Source organism: Nanorana parkeri, unplaced genomic scaffold, assembly GCF_000935625.1.
Source record: "Nanorana parkeri isolate BGI_ZX_2015 unplaced genomic scaffold, ASM93562v1 scaffold167, whole genome shotgun sequence".
In the NCBI taxonomy this organism is placed as follows: Eukaryota; Metazoa; Chordata; class Amphibia; order Anura; family Dicroglossidae; genus Nanorana; species Nanorana parkeri.
Genome location: NW_017306435.1, coordinates 1,820,431 through 1,835,818, shown reverse-complemented (window position 1 = coordinate 1,835,818; position 15,388 = coordinate 1,820,431). Strand labels below are relative to the sequence as shown.

Here is a 15,388-nt window from a genome sequence, read left to right as displayed (position 1 = left end):
TTTGAACTCACAGCTCTGCTGCTAATTGCAAGTTAAACTCATTAATTATTATATAATAAAAAGTTAAACTTGCTATTAGCAATACAATTATGAGTGCAAAAATTGAAAAGTAAGACTACGAAGTGCTATTGTTCACTGTCACATCGGTTGTCTAATGCTTGTAAAAATGATAAGGTTGCTGACCCCTGACGTAAGGTTTGGGTCTCTATAAATGTTCGGCTCAGCCGATCCAGATGTTGGATCGGCTGAGTCAAACTCCTTCTGTACTTCGGGTCGGCCGAACATGCTGAGCATGTTCGGCCAACCCGAAGCCACTCGAAGCAAGCCGATGTACGGCTGATTTCAGCCAATGTACGGCTGAAATCAGCCGTACCATCCTGAAGTGAATAGCCGAACAGTGTTCGGCTCACTTCACTTCAGATCGGTCATTCACTCGGCTGCCCTCGGGAGCTTGGTGAATAGACCCCTATGTTTTATGTGGGTACAAGGACTGTGTCAAACATGTGAGTAGACTCAGACTCTATTTAACCATGCCCCTCTAAACCACATCTAATATGCAGTGCTTTGTAGCCACGCATAATTTTCATAATTGAGCCCTCCATTTCCCTTTCCCTAGTGGTCCCCTAGAGCAGGGGTAGCCAAATACTAGTCCTCCAGCTGTCGTGAAACTACAAATCCCATGATGCATTGCAACATTCTCACAGCCACAGACATGACTCCCGGAGAGAGATGCATCATGGGATTTGTAGTTTCACCACAGCTGGAGAACCAGCGTTTTGCTACCCCTGCCTTAGAGTCCCAGTCCACCCCTGCTTGTGACTCTATGATGATGAAAACTTTTAAGAGATGTCTACCTAACCACCATCATGGTTTATAAACTAGTACCTTCCAACTTTATAATCTGACTCACAATTAGACACATCATAGCTCATATTACAGTGGTCACAGCGCCAGTGATGTACACCTGAAGGCCTAGTTCACACCTGCACATTCCGAGAACGCGCAGCAATTCACATGTTTTTGTGCTAGATCACCGCACTTTTGCGGAAACGCGCACAAACACAGAACGCACCTGCGATTCCTATTTATTTCTAATGGCATCCCACGCCTTTTCTTTGCCGTATTTCTGCGCGCGCAAACGCACACAAACATGGCAGCAAGAAAACACATCCCGCATGTTGCATACAATAGTGCAGGAGCCTTTTTGTCATGTTTGCCACGGGTATATGAGCCCATTTAAATCAATGGGGCTGTGCGGCAAACGTGCACAAACGCGCATTCCTGGGACACGCAGGTCTGAACCAGGCCTAAACCTTCCAACTACTATGTTCGCTACGGGTAATGTTTGCTCGCTACCACAATGACCATTACCACCTTGTTGCTCTATCACAAGGCAGAGAACGGAGGAGACACAGCTAAAGAAACAGGAGACATACAGTTGGCAAAGAGAAACCAGAAAGGATAACAAAGCAAGTGCAGAAGACTGAAGATTGGAACCTGATTCTAACCAGTGGCGTAACAATAGCCATAGTGGCCCATGTGGCTGCTATAGGGCCTGGGAGTGGAAGGGGGCCCCAATAGGGATTGCTGCGGACACTGAACAATATTATCAAGAAGAGCTGGCATCAGATATACAGGGGAGGGACTATGCAGGCAGCTCTCCTGCTACCTGTCTTTAATATCAATGACAGTAGGGAGGTTGCTGGGGGACCCCATCAAAGTTTTGCTATGGGGCCCCATGATCTGTGGTTACGCCCCTGATTCTAACCCTTACCTTAAACAGAATGTTCAGTTTGCATTAGTTTAGGACTAAGGAAGAAGACGGATAACATTTGTTTGTTTTTAATTTTTAGTCAAGTAAATATCTGATCATACTGCTTTTTTTAAGTACACACACAGCTGAATGATTGAGACATGGAACACACCTCTTCCCAGTTAACTAAGCTCTAAATGGAGTATCAATAAGAGATAGATAGTCCACAAGTGAGCAGCTACTGCTAGGCTGCCTTATTAGAAAGTCCAAAATGCTCTGTAAACAGTGTCATGGAAGCAACCTATATTAAACATTTATTAAAAATGTTATTCATAAAAACAGTTTATAAAAGTGTAAAAATTCTAAATAATTTAATTTAAATAAACCAAAAACATATATTTCCTTCATTTCTCTATATATCCATTTAACAACATTGTGCCTAGTTTGAGTAGAGCAAGGGAGAGTCCAATCATCCCAGCTCCTTTTAGGAAAAGCATGAATTACTGCACGCTCCCAAAAACCAGCATCTAACCATTTGTAAGGACTCCCAGATGGTGAAAAGTAGCTGCTTACAAATATGGATTGAAGGACAGGCACAGGTTTCCATAAATATTTCACTATGTAAACAATTGCTTTGATATGTGGGATGTGAAGAAATCTGTAACTATGTGTTCTATGCTAACAGTTTCAGAGATTGGAGTTCTGTGACAGAAAAGCAGAGCATGAGGTTTACATCCAGGCATTAAAAGAGACAACAACATTGGTAGTGTTTTTTTAAGCAACAAAGATTATTCACATATATACTGTACATAGATTATTCACATCAATATTACCTGTGGGTGTCCCTGTGTGGCTGTCTGTGGCATGAGGAATAAAGATGCTGGAGGATCTGGAAAACTAGCTGTGACATGAGGTACTCCACTCATACCAGGAGGCTTCTGGGTCTGGCTGTTGGATAGAAGATATTATTATAATAACGGTATTTGTTCCTTGAAGACTGGATTCAAAGCAACTTCACCCGACTGATTAGGTTATCCCTCTGCTCACCCTGCAATCTCCTCCCGTAAGCATGTTCACTGCCAACACATGAGCACTGCAGCACAATCTGATTAGGTTCTAGTACAGACCATGTGTTTTCCATTTGTAGTGCTGCTATGCAGGGTATCATAGGTGGAAGATGTGATGACAAATTGAGGTACAATTGTTTTAGTTTGAAAAGAGTGGGTAAGGATTAGAATCTCATTTGGGTTTTTATAGCTGAGTGTGTACACATGTAACTGATTTGTCTTTCTAAACTCCTGTCTATTTGACAGGTGTCAGGCAGAATAGGAAGTGAAAAGAAAATTCAGCAATGTACACATAGACAGCATTATAACATTTTTTCTAGTAAATTGGGGAAAGGGAAAGGTTATAACCATTTTCAGGTTGCAATTGCAGTTTGTGTTACCATTGTTAAGATTTCACTTTACTCCCTGTCCTAGTGATAAGTGTCAGACAAAACAGGAAGTGAAGGGAAATCTCCTCTATGGGGGAAACAGACAGCATTCAAAACCCCCACTCCACGCAAAATATAAACCCTCTCTCCTTTCCAGCCCATTCTCCAGTGGTTTTCCTAACCTGGGGAAGCAAGTGATACTCACCTCCTCCAGGTCCCCACTCCAGGTGCCTTGCTGGCCCCGTTTCCAAGTGCCAGGTACCACTAATCCAGAAAAGCAGATGGTCCTTAGCCAGCCAGTCCCCAACCATCCCCTTGCAATGATGTCACTCCTCCTTTGGATCCTGAGAGGATCCTGTCACTGGACAGCCAATAGGAAGTGTCCACGTCCTGCACGCAGTGATGTGGACACCCCAAAAAAGGAGCCAACCAGAAGTAAACAAAGAAGACTGTGGCTTTTGGTAAGTAAAATGGTGTTAGGGTATTAGGGAGGGTTGGGAAAGGGACAACTAGTATCCTGAAAATGGATTATAAATCTTACAGAGGTTCTAAGCCTTCCCTATTCTACCCAAATAAAACCAAACATTTCACCTGGGGTTGGGCTTTAATAATAATATATTTAATTTTTTGAAATAAATAAATAACTGCATGAATTGGCATTTTTGTATATCTGCCTGAAGTGCAGCTTTTAATTCTACCCCAGTTCTGATGTGCCAATCTCCTTATATTTGGACAAACCATTACTGCCAAATCCGCAAATTCGGATTTTGAGAATAATCCTAGAAAATCAGTAGGCTCTACATAATAGACAAATGGTTTATCTACAAAGTATATTTTGTAAGGTGATTTAAAGGTTAGTACTTGTACTCTTAAAAATGCCCCGATTCTTAAAGCCGATGCCATCCCTTTAAATTTTTAAACAAGTTTGGCTACCTGAGGTCCCCAGCAGGCTGCCTAAGGTCCCCAGCAAGCACAGGACCTCAGGCAGCCAAAATTGTTTAAAAATGTAAAGGGCCAGTATCGGCTTTAAGAATCGGGGCATTTTCATACATTGCCTCCTCCTACTTCCCAGCGCCGGCACAGCACAAGTCAGCCCCACACCTGCCTGTACAGCCCGGCATGAGCCCGGATCCCACCCGTTCAACCTGGCACGCACCTGCAAAGCCCTATAGAGACCCAAACACTGCCGTGGTGAGATCTGCACGCAACCCTAGTGAGACCCAAACGCAGCCCTGGTGAGATCTGCACGCAGCCCTAGTGAGACCCATGCGCAGCCCTGGTGAGATCTGCACGCAGCTCTGCTGAGACCCAAAGACAGCCCTGGTGAGACCCAAAGGCAGCTCTGGTGAGATTCAAATGCAGCCCTAGTGAGATTCAAACTCAGCCCTGGTGAGACCGCGGACAGCCCTGTATAACTGCTGTTTAATCATGGATTGATGGGATCTGCAGTCCTTTATTGCTGGTTGCCATTCTCCATTGCTGTATAATCAATGAATAAACAGCAATAGAGAATGGAAACTGGCTATAGAGGACTACAAATCTCAACAATCCATGATTGTTCGTTGCTATTCTCCATTTCTGAATAATCATCAATTGCTGAGATTTGTAGTCCTCTTTAGCAAGTTGCCATTCTCCATTGCTGTATAATCATGGATTGATGGGATCTGTAGTCCTCTATCGGTGGTTGCATTCTCCATTGCTGAATAATCATGGATTGCGTTACAGTTTTTCATAATTATAAAGAAACTGCCCTATTGTTTTAGAAAAAATGTCACATGTCCCTTTAAGAAAAAGTATCAGTAATTGGTATCGGCAAGTACCTGAGGGAAAGTACTTGTACTTGGTATTGAAAAAATGGTATCTGGACAGCCCTAATATATTGTCACGCATGTATACATACATATACACAATATACTGTATATTTGATGCAATAACTGAGCTTTATAGACCTGGAACTGGTTTACAGACATGTCTGCTTCAGACAGGGCAACACATTCTACATGTATGATATTTTTATTATCATTATCTTTGCAGATATTAAAAAGAGATGTTGATTGTTTCTATCTGTGATGTACTGGGTACAACATTAATACCTGTAATCTTTGTAGTTGGGAACAATTCGTGCTACTGCCAAAAGTGGATGAGACTGTCCTTGAAGCGGAGACTCTATCCCAACAAGAAGAACCTATTGTGGAATCCAAGGAAATATTGTATAAGGATCTAATCACAACACATGGGCTGGTTCTGACCTGACAAACTCACCTGTAAAGCACTGTAGGTGAATCCACTCTGTTGAGCTATAGAGCTACTTCTGCGTTCAATGCTGACATAAAGATGGCATTCACCGGCACCCTGATCATGTGGCTAAGAAGAGAAAATGACATATCAGGATCACAGAATTCATGCATATGATTTTAAATTATTTATTTATCACTAGGGAATAAATCATTTTGCGCTTTTCAGCATGTAAAGTATGTCCATCACACCACATGAAAGGGTGAACATTTTAATTACCCTACAGCACAGTTTCTCAGCTAGTGGTAAGAGTATTCTCAAAGGTCAAAGAGAACTTCTCCCAATTTGCAATTAATATGCTTAGAATATCCTTTTAGAATTGTTATTAACCAATAAACCTGTATCTCTGCTGAGCATGAAAAACAGGTACTCTTTGTCTGTAATGGGGGATTTTGGACTAGTCTTGGATGTATACTGAAAATAAGCTCACACTCCTATAGTACCTGCACCAAACATAGATGATACGAGTGGAAGGGTTGCAGCAAGTGTATGGGCAGTCGGTAGTCAAGGAGAAATTCTTGGGAGGGATTATCAGCCACAGTCAGGATAAGATCTACAACAACAAAGTATAAATTATTATATATTTACAATATGGGACCAACAATCCATTTAAAAAACATACTGGCCCAGGTAAACTATTATATATATTATAATTTAAGGAACTGAAACTGGCTTTAATAGTTTAATTGAAGGGAATTAAATTAAAAATAAAACACAACACACAAGAAATCTGTGCCAAATAAATGACGGTATGAGTTTGTCAATATTTGGCGCAATAGAGGTGTGCAGTAGTACCCCAAGAGGATGATGGTGCAAGACAGTTGTACATTCTAGTATGCAACATATAAATTATATACACTGCAACATAATAGTTTATTTGACATGCAATGTGCCAAAATAAAATGCCATGTGTGACAATTCGCATGTCCCTACAAGCGCCAATCATAGTTATCTGGCCCTCTATATAGTCTTTACACCTGATCAAATATTTCAGATATTGCTGTAAAAGTCTGTGACTCCTATCCTTATCTTGCAACCAAAGACAGAAATAGTTGCACCTTTTACTAGGAAATACCTTCTTGAATGTTTTTGTTAAAGAAATAACACTACCGAATAGTCCCTACACCTACACTTGCCCAACTAGAATGACACAAAAGGACAGCTCTCTGTGGGAATGACAAAAAATGTGACAATCACATAAAAGAGAAGTATCTTTAGAAAAGTTGAAGTAACATTTTATTAAATTGCTACAATATTACAGTAACTCGAAATGTGTGCTCATTGGAAATATACTCTTATACCTCTTTATCCTGGGTTCACACTTGAGTGATGGCACATCACACATACATTATATCATGTTTTTACACACATTACCATGCATTACAGTAGGGCAGCTTATTCTGGGTTGCCTACTGCATCTAAATCACACCAAAGAGGTGCATGACCCTTTTTTTCAAATTGCTTCGCAATTATGGCAGGGGGAGCTTGCTGTTGGACTATCCAAGAGGCCAGGAGCTGATTCAGCCCACCCAGGTCTACCAATAACATCACTTTTGGGAAGGCTGACTTCAAAGCTACTAGAAATAGTTCCATTTCTAAAAAATGCTGATTTTGAATAAAGCAACATCAGGAGGGAGCATTGATAGGTACCTTCTTGATCTGCTTCTTCCTCTTTCACTGTCATAGTCAAGGTCTCCCCCCACATAGGGCTGTTACTTGGAGTGTGGGTAGCATGTGATACACTCTGTGCTGCAGTTCCTGTCTTCTCGTCTGTGCTGCTCATTCTGTTAATTACACATTTATAAGTTATTTCATGTTGTGTTTTGGTCAAAATGTAAGATTTGACTGCATATTTTTCCCCACTTAAGTGTATAGGAACAGTTACTGGAAGGATATTTTTAAAAACATTTATATCCATGCAATAAATTGGTGTTTTCCTATCTAGCCTTCTTGCTTTTTTTTAATCGTATGTACAGCATCAATTTATTTCACTGTATTTCATCCACTTCTGCTATTCTTTTCCATACTGTCAATCATCAGGCTGTATCTGACAAATGAGTGGGGGAGATATTGAACGGGGGTCCTTGCCATGCGATCTGCATGCTGTGGACCAACATAATGAAATATTAATGCCAACTGAACCCCTTGAGAAGACAAGGAGGGGCAGCTATATCCCATTATCAGCACCACTAAAAACAATTTTCTGTGTGGATTAGCTGCTGTTGAAGGAAATGTGTTCAAGGCTTGGGGCCTAAGAGTCGACCGCTGTGCTGGGGAGAGAATTGAAAAACATAAATGGGGGAGGGTGGAAGAAAAAGGGCAAAGAAAACATGAAACGAGTAAAAAGATGCTAACAAAGGGCACCAGGAACCTAAGACGTGCTATGTGCATGTTAATTGTAACATATTATAACATACAAGAAAAGCAGGTCATGTAGACAAATGTGGCATTTTCTGCTGATAAACTGCTTACAGAGATATGGTGAGTATACTTGTGGACAGAGAGTCTCTACCGAATATACAAAATATCTGCCAAAGTCAAAGTTAACAGCTTTCAGTTGTATTTGGTATATTGTACACTCTCTGTACAATGGCATAAGGACATGTTAGTACCAAGAAAATGGATGGAGAGGGTAGTAAATAATGGTTGCAATGAAAAAAGGATACAAACTGCAACATATGACATATAAATTAAGTACTACAGAGGAATTCCAGAAACACAAGCTTTGTTCAGAAAAAAAAAAGACACTGAACACCAACCTTTAAACAAAATTTTTGTTTTCTGATAGGGGAAACGAAGCTTGCTCTACTACGGCTGAAATGCCACAGTGTAGCTTACTAACTGCAATTTTGCAGCAATTAAAATACAGAGTCAAGTAGTGAGTGATAGAAGTTCATGTTTAACAAGATTTTAACATTTAAAGGGTTAGTTCACCTTTAATATTTTTTTTCAAAGATGCAATAATATTACAGCTTACATTGTACTGTATATTAAAATGCTACCCTCCATTTATAAAAATGATGCTAACTTCTACTATTACTCCTCCTGTAGGCTCCCCTTCTTCGTCCAGACTATATGGCAGGCCCGACCGACCATTGGATGCACAGCCCCAGCTCCACATGAACAAGCACTCAACTACAAGAACTCAGTTTGCCTAACCGCACACACATGCACAGTCTTTTTTCTCACTTGCGGAACACTGAGCTCAGCCACTGCTGTGAGAGAAAGCAAACTGCGCATGTGCAGTTAGGCAAACTGAGTTCTCCTAGCCAAGTGCTCCTTCATGAGGAGCTGGGGCCACATATCCATTGGTCAGTCTGGCCTGCCATGTAGTCAGGATGGAGAAACCACGGGAAAGCATTACTCAAAGTAAGCATACTTTTTAAAAGTGGCAGCAATTTAATATACAGTACAATGTAAGCTGTAATGTTAATTGATTTTTTTTTAAACACATTAAAGGTGGGCTAACCCTTTAATTTATTTTTCATAAATTCAAAGTGCAAGTTTGTGCAGCAATCCTTAGGATGAGCAGAAGTGTTTGAAGCTTCACACTTATTGCTGGCGATTGATCTACTTGCTGTGCATTAGAATGGTCTGGAGTGCAGAAGAAATGTAAAACATTCGAAAACTGTCAAACACATCGAACTAAAAAAAGTTTCTCTATACAACTTGTTCTTAATGGAAATTTACCAGAAAGCAATGACACAATAGGGATTTTCAGAATGTTAACAATATAGAATGCCACAGCCCAGTGGCGCCCCTAGCCTTTTTGACGACTGAGGTGGTGGTGCATGCTGCCCTGTGCAAAGCATGTGATGTAACTGGAGCTAGGCAGGACACCGACCAAAACGTCCCAGGTTGGTAAGAACTGGGCGGGGAGATGTGTATGGGCCTTACACATGTCCCTGTCTGGCTCATAGCAACTTGGGATGCTCTGGCTGAAAAGGGGGGCAGCAAGCAGACAGAAAACATTGCCATGCCGCTATGCCTACCGCACCCCCACATGACACATAGAGATATGCCATCTAAGGCAACAGTCTGAGGCTGCCTCATTAAAGGGATGGCCACTGCCACAGCCATTAATTTGGAACCTCCATACAGCATGATGTCATACTTACAGGCTGACAAATGGGGATGGCACAGAACCAGCACTATTAGAGGGGATATGTTTGGCTGAGTGGAGTGTAACAACAATCTTCTCCATTCCAGGTAAGGGTAAGAGTCCGTTCTCTCTATCCGCCCCATGTACTGGGTCTCTTTGTGCTGGAGGTTTCTCTAAAACCTAAAAAAAGATTTAATGGAGTAGGTTAAAAAGATTGCCATTCATCGTGTAGGGTTCCAACTAAAATTTGCACATTCAACCATTGAAGCAAATATTAGAGTACAGAAAAGCAATACCAGCAAAGAATAGCAAACATAGCCAAACCTTTTTTTTTTTTTTTTGGATAGAGCAGGAAAAGGTTAGAACCCCTGTCAGGTTTTACTGCTATCCAGGGCTCCGTTAGAGAAATTTCCCCTCACTTTCCGTTCTGGGGGCAACGCTTTACATAAGGGAAAATCTGCAACAACAACAACAATAAAAAGCTAACAGGGGTTCTAGCTTTCCCCCACTTAACTTAAAACAATTTTTTTACCTATAAATACACTTTACACTATTTTCTCTGGAGCTATTTCTCTCTGATCTGTTTCATACTTTGCTATGATCTGCATTTAGATCTAATCTGACATCTCTCCTCTAACATCATTAGCACTGTTACAAAGGCCAGTTTGTGGGACATACTGTACTTTCCTTTATCTGAATACACTGTGCACTTTTACCTACTCATTTGCTGGGATATGTCTCCTTGTACCTAATTTCAGCTAGTTACTTGGGGCAATGTTTTCACTTCCTTTGTACTCTAAGAATTCAAAGTGACTGTTCTGCCCAAACTACGTGAAGTGTAATTATACACACTGGTCTGATTTACTAAAGTAAACAAAGAAGAGCAGAGATCAATCGTTATAGTGTGATTGCATGGCGCATAGAGATAGTAATCACTCAGTCTGTCTATCTAATCGCTTGTCTGGTACTTTTAGTCAACTGCTATGCCCGTCATTGATAGAGTAACAGAATATAGGTGCTGGAAGCACATGAAACTCCTTTCATACTCCTGCCTCTGAGAATTAATGTAAAGTCTGCCATAGAGGTTATGCAATGGTGTCCCTAGCCTTTTTGCCGCCTGAGATGAGTGAGGCGGAGCTGGTGGTGCACGCTAACTGGAGAGGGGGGGGGCCTCTGCACCATCTCCCTGCCCAGCTCTGGCTTTGGGGGCATCCCGTCTAGCTCCTGGCAACCAGTACTGTCATTGGTTGTCAGGAGCTAGGAGAGATGCCGGCCAGAGCGTCCCAGGTTGCTAAGAGCTGCGCGGGGAGATGTGTATGATCCTTACACATCTCCCCGTCCAGCTCTTAGCAACACGGGATGTTCTAGTTGGAAAGAGGGGACAGGCACACCCCAAACATTGAGCAGCAATGCCACTCTGCCTGCTGTCCCCCCATGTGACCCAAAAACTGCCTCATTATAGGGCCGGCACTGATTTTATGGACCCATTCAGAACGTTCTGTTCTGGTGCATTACATTCTGGTGCATTACGTATGGCACTTGAGAGGTATGAATGCACCCTAAGGATAAAACACACTTCTGGGCTGAATTAGCGCTGTGTGGTTACAACCTAATGCATTAACCCAACACACCACTGACGTACATGCATTATAGTGCTGCTTTGGAAAAAATGTTGCATGTCTGATTGTCGGTCCATTCTGGTGCATTGGCAGCCCATTCGGTTGAATAAGCCACCTCAATACAAAACATGGTAATGCACTAAAAAGGCATGTGCGTTAAGGCACTTCAATGGACAGGTTTTAATGGGCTATAAAGGATGGTCACATATGCAAGCACAATGCAACTGTCCTCAGGCATCTGATAAGTGCAGAATGTCCCTAAACATGTATGGTCACTTTGGTCAACTGGTTTTGTTTAGATGTATGGAGAGGGGCAGGGAGATGCATTGCAAACACCTGATTCACTGGCCTATCAGGGAGAATACAATAACTATCAGACAAGGTTTCTCCTGACTAGAAAGTATCATATCACATGTATGCTGCTGTCAGGTGATAACCACAGCAGGTCCCAGGGCTCCTCAACTTGTTTAGGGACAAGCAGACATCTCCCTGCCCATCACTCTCGAACAGGAATATGGGCATATGTGGCCACTCTTGGTACTTGCAATTTATTTAATCCTGTATTTTATATATTCTTGATGGCCAGTTATGCCCCCAAGGTAAAAGAAGCATAATTTTAAAGAGAATGTATTTTGAGTTATTACTGTACTGTACTTGTGTAGCGCCCATCACCTTCTGTGATGTGACTACTATACATTTAATGATAGCCAGGGCTGTAGACAGCCTGGCTGAATTTGTAGTGGCAATTACATGGTTAATCTCAGGTGTCTAGCCTTGCCTGTACCCCCCTGGGCGAAGTGTGACTCTGTCATATTGTGGGACAGCCAATTATGGATACTGTAATGTGTGTACAGTACACCAGCCAATCACTGGGCTTTTCTCAGCCAGTGGTGCATGCTGGGACAGAGTACATATATTGGTGGGAGCTGCCATGTGCTCTCTCTCTCGCCGGGACCAGCCATGGATAAGGGCTGGGTCCTGCTCAGCCTGCCCCCCAGGCTAGGCCGAGGCCTGGGGGTGGGCATGGGCCGGAGTGAGGGAAAAGATTTCACTGAGGTCTCCAACATGGAGGAGACCTGAGAGATGAAAGAGGAAAAGAACCAGGACCAGTGCAGGCTCTTGAGGTACCCTTGAACTAAGTGGACTTCAGAGCATGGTCGGTATCTTTCTTGGATTGAGGATTGTCTGTTACATCAGTGGTTATCTGATGTCTCCTAGGTGGATCTATATTGATACTACTACAAGGTCCAGTGAGTCTGGAGCTTCTGATGGTTACCCATGGACACATAGAACCCCTATACCCTCTCTCCCAAAGTGAATATCCCATACATTGTTTACTTAGCATCTTACTACTAGAGTGGACATCAGTTTATGGGCACCAGAAGAAGGGCGGTTAGAGCTCATGGGTGTGCGGCTGAAGATCATCCCCTAGACCGACTAGAAGTGAAGCGGGCACCAGCGGCTCCTCCGGGAGTTATCGCTACACTTGCTTGTTGTATATTTTTATTATTCATTTTACTTCCTATACATATTTGTGGATTCTCCCTCTAATGTCTCTCGGTATACATGTCAGTAAATCAGCATCACTGCTGAATGACAGCTGATACATCATCATTTATAGGACAAGCCACAGGGTCAGTTTACGGTTGCATTCACAGAACGTGTTCTGGCATTCCGGCTGTAAGAACCTATGGATTCCTCCGGCAGGAATCACAGGTGTCCCTGTTCAGGGTGACTGGTCATGTCTCCTGCGTTTGCTGTACCCATCAAAGCAAACTACAGGGTGACAGCAGCCACATTTGTCAGTGCCAGTCCGCATGGACATGGTGCGGTTACATGCGGTTTGATTCAATACTCTCATCTGAGACCACTGCTTGTGGCAGCGAATTCCAGACTTTAACCGCTCTAACTGAGAAAAATTGTGTTAGCTTATATATTTATTTTCAATCAATATAGTATGCTGATTGTATGGTGTTCCCTTTATTTACAATTATTGATTTCTTTGTTCTCTCATGTAAACTCTAATAAAAACTTTGTAAAAGAAAAGTGCATACTCACATGTGTCTTTTGGAAGGAGGCTGGTGTTTTTGGAGGTGAAGGAAGGAGCAAAGGAGCATCGTAGGGTGTCTTACGGGTTTCAGGGTGCACCAAGGAAGGAGGCAAAGTCCTATGGGTTTCATCTTTATGATGATCCTTTGAGAGACATGCGGCAAATGTTGACATAAGCCATAAAATTATTCTATAGAGCATATAGTGGCATAAAAAAGCACACATAAATAAAAGTAATTCCTGAAATGTATACATAGTCATTTATGTTAGCCCACATTCCATAACTTAAAACTGAACTCTGGGCATAAAATCTAAAATTGAATTATATTCCTAAATAGCCACAATGAATATAAATGCACTTTGTGTGCACCAAATGCCTTTGGACACCTTGTTATTACCATGCAAAAATTGCGGTGACATGATCACTGTGCTGCACATAGCCTGTACAGAGAGTAGAGCTGTGGGAGGGACCCAGCAGGCCCCACCCACTACAAGCTGCTGGCAGAAAAGTACAGGAGGGGGTGGAGACATGACCAGTCACCCTGCACAAGGAGAGAGAGCAGCAGTGACTGGTCTTTATTACAGGAAGGCAAAGTATCACACTGGATTACTGCACAGATCTGAAAGAAATACACAAAGTTCATCTAGATTCAAGTAACACTACACGTGTCTCTTGTAATTAGACAATATTTGCTTATCCCGGAGTTCAGCCTTAAGTGTAAATTGTGTTCAGGTGCTATATGGTAACCAACGAAAAACATTAAGATTTCATATTCTAATCTACTAACGTATGCAAATCGAGTATAGTGATCATAAATTATTATGCAGATTATATAACACTGGCAGATAAATATGTCATATTTAGAAATCCTAAACTGAATGGATCATGGAGGATTTTTTCCACTATTAAAACGACAAAACAACTCTCAACCTGTGCAGCCATTTTATAGAAAAATACCATGACCCCAATAAAGCTCCTTACCCAAAATGTAGAATAGAACAATCAGATGGTAAAGTTACACTGTCATCATTAGGAATGTCAGAGTAGAGGGGGATAACGTGTCTTCATCACTGGCTATAGATCCATCCAATCCCACCGTGTATTTTGATATTTGAAAGATAAGGCTGCCAAATACGGATTTTAAACTAACACACGCACTGTCTCTCTTTTCTGCATCATGAAGCAGCATCTTTAAAGAGACTCTGCTGGATAAATATAGAGGGGGGATTATACAAGCATGGCATACAAGCATCCAGAGGTAGCCAAACTCCAGTGCTCCAGCTGTAATGGAACTACAAACCTCAATCATGCCTCTGCCTCCGGAAGTCATGTTGTGTCTGCCAGAGTCTTGTAATGTCCTATAGCAGTGATGGCGAACCTTGGAACTCCAGCTGTTTTGGAACTACAAGTCCCATGAGGCATTGCAAGGCTCTGACAGCCACAGACATAACGCCCAGAGGCAGATGCATCTTGGGATTTGTAGTTTTGGCACAGCTGGAGTGCCAAGGTTCGCCACCACTGCCCTATAGGATTTCTGGTTTCACCACAGCTGGAGGGCCAAACTTTGGCTACCCCTGATCTAGAGGATCTTGCACATACCCACCTCCCAAACCATCCTGTTATGGCCAAATCCGGGGGCATTCTATCAGGCAAAGCTTCCAGGTAGTGTCAGCGTTCACTGCTAAGCCCCACCTACACACAATCTGACTGGCTCATCACTATGATGGGCAGCCTAACTGGCCAATAGGAATGTAGAGGAGGTTGGAAGGGGCGGGCAAGCTTTGGCACAAACCAGAAGTGTCAAAGCTTTCGGTGCCTGCATTTTATACTTGCAGTAGCACCCCCACCCCTCTCTGATAGTAATTTTACCTTGAAGCATAAGATTTATGACTGTACAGAGACCATTCCTACACCTTTAATTTGGGACTGGCTAAGACTACAGATTATAATATATATTGGTCCTGCTCATGGGCATACCTAGCATTTTCGCCTGCCTGAGGTGGCCCTTTGGGGAGGGGGGCCTCTGCATCATCTCCCTGCCCAGATGTGTATGGCCCTTACACATCTCCCCACCTGGCTCTTAGCAACCTGTGATGCTCTGGCCAGAAAGGGGGCGGCAGGCACAGTGCAAACG

The 15,388-nt window shown here is 42.5% G+C and overlaps 1 protein-coding gene across 1 annotated transcript in view; it reads right to left on the bottom strand.

Annotated features, from left to right (window-relative positions):
- Positions 1-15,388, bottom strand: part of CCDC33 (coiled-coil domain containing 33) — a 70,649-nt gene that overhangs the window by 43,650 nt on the left and 11,611 nt on the right. The window contains exons 3-9 of the mRNA XM_018554637.1: positions 13,263-13,397; positions 9,602-9,765; positions 7,134-7,267; positions 5,927-6,036; positions 5,451-5,552; positions 5,282-5,373; positions 2,587-2,701 (exon numbers count right to left, since the gene is read on the bottom strand). Coding sequence (XP_018410139.1) covers positions 2,587-2,701; positions 5,282-5,373; positions 5,451-5,552; positions 5,927-6,036; positions 7,134-7,267; positions 9,602-9,765; positions 13,263-13,397 — 852 coding nt within the window. The remainder of the gene's footprint in view (positions 1-2,586; positions 2,702-5,281; positions 5,374-5,450; positions 5,553-5,926; positions 6,037-7,133; positions 7,268-9,601; positions 9,766-13,262; positions 13,398-15,388) is intronic.